We start from the raw sequence: 7,060 nt of genomic DNA on the forward strand, positions 1-7,060 counted from the left end.
CCGCCCGGCTCGCCGCGGGGTGCGCCGGCCCGCGGCTGCACCGGCAGGGCTTCCGACGCCGCGCACCGCGCCCGGGGCTTGCGGCAGTGACGATCCGGTCCTCTGGGTAACATTCACGTGGAATAATAATAATAATAATAATAATCCAAATCACCTGAATTTGCTAGGGCATCTTGTTTGTTTTGGAAAAAGGTTTCATCGCAGCCAAACGTGCTTCATCCCGGCCAGGGGGATCGCGGCGATCAGAAGAGAACAAGTCTGATGCGCTATTTCCAGTGTGAGAGATGGTGCCCGAAGTCGCGGGATCTCGTCGCCTAGTACAGGCGGGAGAGCGCTGTCCTCGCCTCGTACCAGGTTAGCTGCAAGTGGCGAAGGAGTTGAGAACAAATGCAATCTCCCACGAAAACTGCAGAGGTTTCTCTAAGCTGTTGGCATCATTAGGAACACCTTAATGTGCTTTTTTTTTTCTTTTTCCTTTTACCTTTTTTTTTCAGTTAAAGTGTTATTTTGGTGACTTTTGTTGCCCCCCTTCCCCCGTTTAATCCTGCAAAACCTCTAAATCGTCTAAGAGAAAATAGAGTCGCTATATAATTCAGCATTAAAAATCTGTGGTGAGGGGGGTTAACTAAAAGCTTTAATTGCTATTCTGGCCCCGTTATAACCATGTGAACGACGTGCTCTATTGCGGTCTTAGAAATGTTACATATCTCTTAAGCAGGCGCTCCCCTTGTTTGTTTACTCTAGCTTACTTTCATTTATATCCCCGGAATATTCTTTACCAGGCGACACACGAAAAGACAAAGGGTGTAAATAAACTAACATATGGCCCAGAGGTTTTAGAGAAGCTGGAGCCGCTTAACAAGTCATGTGGGTGATAYTGGGAATCCGACTTCTCTCCTCCCCCCCACACCCCACCTAACCTCCGCGGCTCAACGCTTTCCTTCCACCTTCTCACGATATGTTGCACTTGTGTCGCGATGGACTTTGCAGGACCATCACAATTTTGCTTCGCATTAGAAAAAATCTCGACACCGAAAGCACGGGTGGGGGGCAATGTGTGGGCAGGAGAAATCCCGTTGACATAGCAAATGTGCGTGCGTGCGTGCGTGCGTGTATGTGTGTGTGCGTGTGTGTTTGTGTGTGCGTGCGCGCACACGCAGCCTGGACGCCTTTCGGGCGTGTGTTTCCGGCTAAGGGGGTTCAGCGCTGCGAGGGCGACGGCTGTGCGGGGCCCGGGGAGGCGGTCGGCGGGGAGCCGTAGGGCGCTCCCGGGAGCCCACGCCGCGCTGGGCCAGGCCGGGCCGAGCGGGGCCAGGCCGAGCCATATCGCACCGCGCCGCGCCGAGCCAGGCCGAGCCGCACCAGGCCATACTGAGCCGGCCCGGGCCATGCCGGGCCGCGCACCTCAGGCCCTCCGAGCGGGCAGGCTGCCGGCAGCATGAAGGAGGGCTAAGCAAGCCGGCGCACACAGACACACTTGAAAACAATCTTTCGCAATTGTAGTTCATTTCAGGGGCTCTGTCCCAAAGAGCCTAAATGGTGGCGCAGCCCCCGTTCGTGAGCTGAAGTGTGTTTAACCGCTTGCTGCACCTACTTCCCCTCCGCTTCTCTCCATAAAGCGGCGGAAATGGGTCTTGGTTTTACTGATTCATATTTCTGATCTTCCTTTCCTGAACATACAATGTTCTTTTGTTAAATGAATGGTCTTTAATTAATGCACTTGCACAATGCAGGGGCTTGCATGGGCATCGATGATAGGAAGCAACAGGGGATGGTTCCCTCCAAAATGTTTTGTCAGCATTGAGAAATGAAAGGCAACGTCTATAAAAGGACCACTAATAATGTCCACACGTCTCTCACYATGTTGTCTGAGGGGACATTCCTTCCCTTGTTGACAGTCAAATGTAATAAGTACATGTCTTCGCTCAGTCATTAGAGACCATAGAATTGTATTCTTTAATTACCACGTACTATTATCCTTCCTTTCCTTTATGTACCGCTTTTGCCTTTTACAAATCTGCAAAAACGTTTTTTCTTTCTTTCTTTCCCTCCGTCCCTCCCTCCCTCTCTTCCTCTCTTCCTCTCTTTCTGTAGTCAAATGTATTCTTTATTGACAACATTCCTGCCAGCCAAAGCCAACTTTTTGTCATCTCTGTGTTAGGCAACTTCTTTCGAGTTTTCCTTTAAAGAAAAAAAAAAAAAAAAAAAAAAAAAAAGTAACAGCAGTGCGCATGCGCACTACGCCAGCCGTGCAATAAGGAGTGCTATGAGCTAAGGACTGATGCATCCCTCAAATTTGGAAAGCTGAGGCTTAAAAAGTCAAGCGGAGAAAACGCTGTGTATATTCGGGAACTGCAARACTCTGCAACGTGTTAAAAACAGTTAGTGGAATATGCAGGGCAAAAAGGGTTACCTTTAGATTACTTCAGCTGGCCAACTAATGTCTTCTCTGGTAAAAAATGCTCCAGATCCTCCTAGACATCTAATAAAAAATGTCAGTGTAATAGGGACTCATTTTAAGGGAAAATCTCTTCAAACAAACAATTTAATCCCTCACCTGCCCTGCCAAAGCAATAACTCCCTCCGGGGCTGTGGGGAGCAGCAGTGTTTCTGGGACGGCTCTGACTGGAAACTCTTCCCAATTTCCAGAGCAATATGGACCTCGAAAGAGCAGATTGTATGTGAAGGAGACAATATGCAAGTGCAGAGATAGCCAKCAGCGAGAAAACAAAGGGACAGGGCTCGAGTTAGGAGGAACTCGAGCGACACTGGTCTCTGCTCTCGCACTCTGCACTTCTGTCAATATTTAAAGAACAATTCATTACTGCTAAACTTGAAGTCTTTGATCTGAAAAATACTATCTCAGAAATGAAGTCAAGGAGTTTTGTTTTGTTATTATAGTGAAGATGACAACCTAAAACGAACAATATTAGAGGAGGTTAAAGACCAACAAAAACACGCATTAGCACACCACATTAACCGTACACTGACTGTGGGGGGATATTTTTCAACTCATACTAAAACCAACAGAAATGCACAACGTCGACTATAGTGTTTTAGAAATGACTCGGTGCAATCACATATATTTAAAAGTGCACACGTTTGTAAAAATAGCCATAGAATTGATACGCTTATAAATATTTATTGTAAAAAAATCCAAATATGAAAAATAAATAATATGTTCAAGCACGTAACAGAAAATTCCTTCATTATCAAACATGTAATGAAGCGGAAGGTAGAATATAAGAAGTCTGGAAGAAATATAGTATTTCAACATTGCAAATGTTTTTAACAGTTACATTTTCAGAGACATTTCTTCTCCATACGGTTCACAAGGAATATGGTAGATTCTCCCATAAATATGACAAGCTCCAGGTTAACAATAATAATAATAATAATACCCACTCCACTGCAGTTTGACTCAGTCTTTACTCAGGAAAAGTCCCATTACATTAATGGGGTTGCTTAGAATGGCAGGATTGGGCTCAGATCATTCTGTAGCAACTAAAACAGAAGTACACTGATGAGTTACAACTTCAAGGAATTTGTTTTACAAACAGAGCATTTAATGATCCCTAATGAGAAACTCCTAAATGAACTTTTATTAGGGAAGCGTTTCAGTATACACTGTAATGTTCATAAAACGAAGATACAAAAGAGATGTAGTTGGACTATCTTTACACTCACGGACAATAAAGCATGGGAGCATATGGAAGCCATCGGTTTGAATGCGTTAACAACTTCGATACATTGCAGTATATACATGCTTAATAGGTATTCGGAAGGTTAAAATGATCAAAGACTTTACTCTTAAATGTATGCTGTTGCATTCATTATACCGGAAAGAAAACGCTTGTTGGTCACATACTAGTGTTAATGAAACCCAACATTTCTGCCTTTTCCCAAGAATTGCATTCTGTGCAGCATATGTGTGGGAATAATTTATTAGACAGAAAGGTTCAGAGGATAAAATGCAAAAATGGACATCATTTCAACTTTCGAACAGTAAGGTCATACAGACATCTATGGAGATCTATACACAGATAGAGTTTCACATAGACACAGCCACATATATCCAGATGTATGTCTATACACAGGATTCGATAGTTTGGTATTTTCTGCACTATCTGGGCCCCTAAAGTTATCTTTAAAACTTTGATTTTATCTCTTTAGAAACGGTTTAAAGCTAACGGGCAGGGTGAGTTTGACAGAGAGGAGAACAAATCGCTGACAAAGAACCTTTTACGTTTCATCAGCGTTGTTAGGACGACAAGCAGGAATTTCTCAGATAATAACTCCCACTTCAAAGATTTCTCAGCTCAATAGAAATTGGACCATCCTTTTTATTCAACCACAGGGCTGGCACTAAAGACGACTCAACTGTTTGAATTTTTTTTCGCCGTGTTTATTTTTCCCCTATTCACTGGAGTACTTGGATAAAATAAACAACAAGACAATTACTGGAACATGGACTTCTAACTTTCCCGGGCCCGCGGCCCGTCGCCCGTGGCCCCGGCCGCGCGGGTGTCAAGCCCCGCGCCGCCGGGCCGCGCTCGCTGCCCCGCAGCCGCGCAGGGCGGCGGGGTCGAGCCTGGCCGCCAGCGGCTCCCGCGGCCCCGCTCGCCCCGCTTCCCCTAGGGCGCACTGCCGGGCCGGCTCACCGCTCCTCGGGGCCTTCCTTCAGCACAGCCACGGCCCGAGGGGCTTTTCCATTCCCTAGCCTGTCCTCCCGGGGCGAGCGGGAGGGGGAGAGGAAAAAAAACCCACTTCTTCTCGGGCTTTGTGACCGGGGTTTACTGCGATAAGCTGATCGGAAATGCTCGTGAGAGGGGAAGGGAGCTCGCCCTAAGCCTCATTAGCAGCCCTTTCTTTGGGGAGAAGAACAGCGAGGCTAAAATGCCAGAGCCAAGCCCACCTTAGGGTGAATGCGAAGCCAGACAAACCCCAGCTCCGCAGAAGTGCATTAGGTGGAGGAAGTGTATCTATAGCGAGGAGCAGATTGACTGTATTAAGCTAGCATGAAACCAAAGGTCAGTGCAAATGTATCTTAATAGACTGTCTCAAATGGAGTGTGCCTCCTTTGAAGGCCGCTTGCTATTGCTCTCCTCATTACCATAGCGATCCTAACGTGGCATGCTGATGCACCATAAAACTCACACTTTCAACCCCAAAATCAGGCCCTTTGAACAACCCGAGCTTGATTAGACCTTTCTCCTTTTCTTTTCCCCCTTAAAAACCATTTCCTTGCCTTTAGAAACTCGCCCTCAAATCCCAAACGCATTCTCTGATCCYGGCAGAAAGCAGAAACAAAAGTGGGCTGAGGCGACGGTTCAAGCGGGCCTTTTCTTCCTGACATTCTTATCCATTTTTATTATGATCTGGAACAAGTGCCCTATTCGCGTGGGTTTTGTTTACCGGAAATTAAATGAAAATGATTTAGTTCGCGTCAAACAAAAATATATACTTGTATACAYAAGAAAAAGGGCCTGTTAGACGTAAATATTATGTCCTTAATGAAAAGACTGGACGGGCTCCAGACTTCGCCTTTCACTATTTAAGTATGACTTGCCTATTGCCATAGAAATCCTAACTTACCATGAAGATTCACCGTTGTGAAGAAATACTTCTTTGTGCGAGCTTTCTTTGATGTCTAAGGCATAAGATTCAGGCTTTCAGCTGCGTCTGTCTAGATTACCTTGAGAGCAACGGGGTAGACATCTGTAACAAGCAAATGAAAAATTAAAGGTGATTAGCCTGCACATGCAAACACTTCTGTAAATAGAGAAATAAAGAAATAAACAGATCTCAGGACAAGATGGGAACATCCTCTCTCCTCGCAGATGGCTTCCATACCTTTCAATTTCCATGGCATAAGTTTCAGGGACTGTATGGTCGGAGGGGAACAATTGTCCTACAGTTTAGGCTCCTTACACATTTTTCTCTGACTAGGTAATTCATTAAGTGAATCTCCCTGTATTGACATGCTATTGTTACAAGGGGAGCGAAGTGAACGAGACGTGTAAAAACAAAAAGTTGTCGAGTTGCGCGTGTGAAAAAGGGAATTCCCCTTTTTGGTGCCTTGGGAAAAAAATGAAGCTGCAGCAGTAGGGAAGGCATTCGGCGTGGGCATGTTGTTCGTCACTGACAAGCTATTATTTTTTCTTGTAGCTTTTGCGTATGCGTACGTGTGTGTGTATGTATGTGTGTGTTCTGTGTACACGCACACGCACACACACATTAACCCTAGTTACCTGGGTGGCGAGATGTGATAGAAGGCACGGAGAGACCTTGTTTCAGCAGGCCTTGTGTCTGCATTTAGCGAGCCAGAGAAACCTCTCTCAGCAACCCAGGCTWTTTATTTGCCTATACTAACCGGTATTCTTAAACATCATTAAAGTAATTAAAACGGTGCCATTCGGCAGTTTCAAGTTACCCCAAAGTGGGGTACTTGGGTTTTTTGATTTTTGTTTTTTTCCCTCACTTATTTCTTTCTTTAACTCAAAGGAGCGAATCGTGAAGGTTTGTACAGGTTTAATTTTAAGTTCTCGGATAGGAAGAACGTGCTAAAATCCTGCTGTTTTGCTGTAACAGATATGTATTCCCATGGTAGCTTTTTACGCGGCAAATGCCGCGCGTTTCGGGTCAGGCCCGCGCGGAAGTCGCGCGCGCCGCAGGTCCCGTCGGGGGTCCCGACCCCGCGGCTCCGCGTGTGACGTCACACGAGCCCCCCCCCGCCTTCCCCGGCCACGCAAGCGCCCGCAGCCCCACAGTGGTGACACTCGGGTGGGGACGGATGTGTTTAGGTATTAAAAGTCATTACTAGTGTAAACTAAAATGGACAATCAATCATTAAGCCACCCCTGGGCCTTTCTTTATTAGCGACAACTAGGGGGAGGGGAAAATATATATATATATATATTTCTACACTGCACGAGGGAAAAGTAAAGAGTTTTTTTACAGAAACGGCCACCGAACGGGTTAATTAATCAAAGAATTTAATGGATCCATTTTGTACAATTCGGTAACAAATAATAGTTTATATATATATATATATATATAT

General features: G+C 45.5%; 1 protein-coding gene across 1 annotated transcript in view; it reads right to left on the minus strand.

The window, feature by feature from the left end:
* Positions 1 to 195: 195 nt before the first annotated feature.
* LOC146599455 (zinc finger protein ZIC 4-like) overlaps positions 196 to 7,060 on the minus strand; it is a 13,745-nt gene continuing 6,880 nt past the window's right edge. Inside the window, exon 3 of the mRNA XM_085298699.1 lies at positions 196 to 359. Coding sequence (XP_085154825.1) covers positions 196 to 359 — 164 coding nt within the window. The remainder of the gene's footprint in view (positions 360 to 7,060) is intronic.

Source organism: Rhea americana, unplaced genomic scaffold (assembly GCF_003343005.1).
Source record: "Rhea americana isolate MKP2758 unplaced genomic scaffold, rheAme1 scaffold_14, whole genome shotgun sequence".
NCBI lineage: Eukaryota > Metazoa > Chordata > Aves > Rheiformes > Rheidae > Rhea > Rhea americana.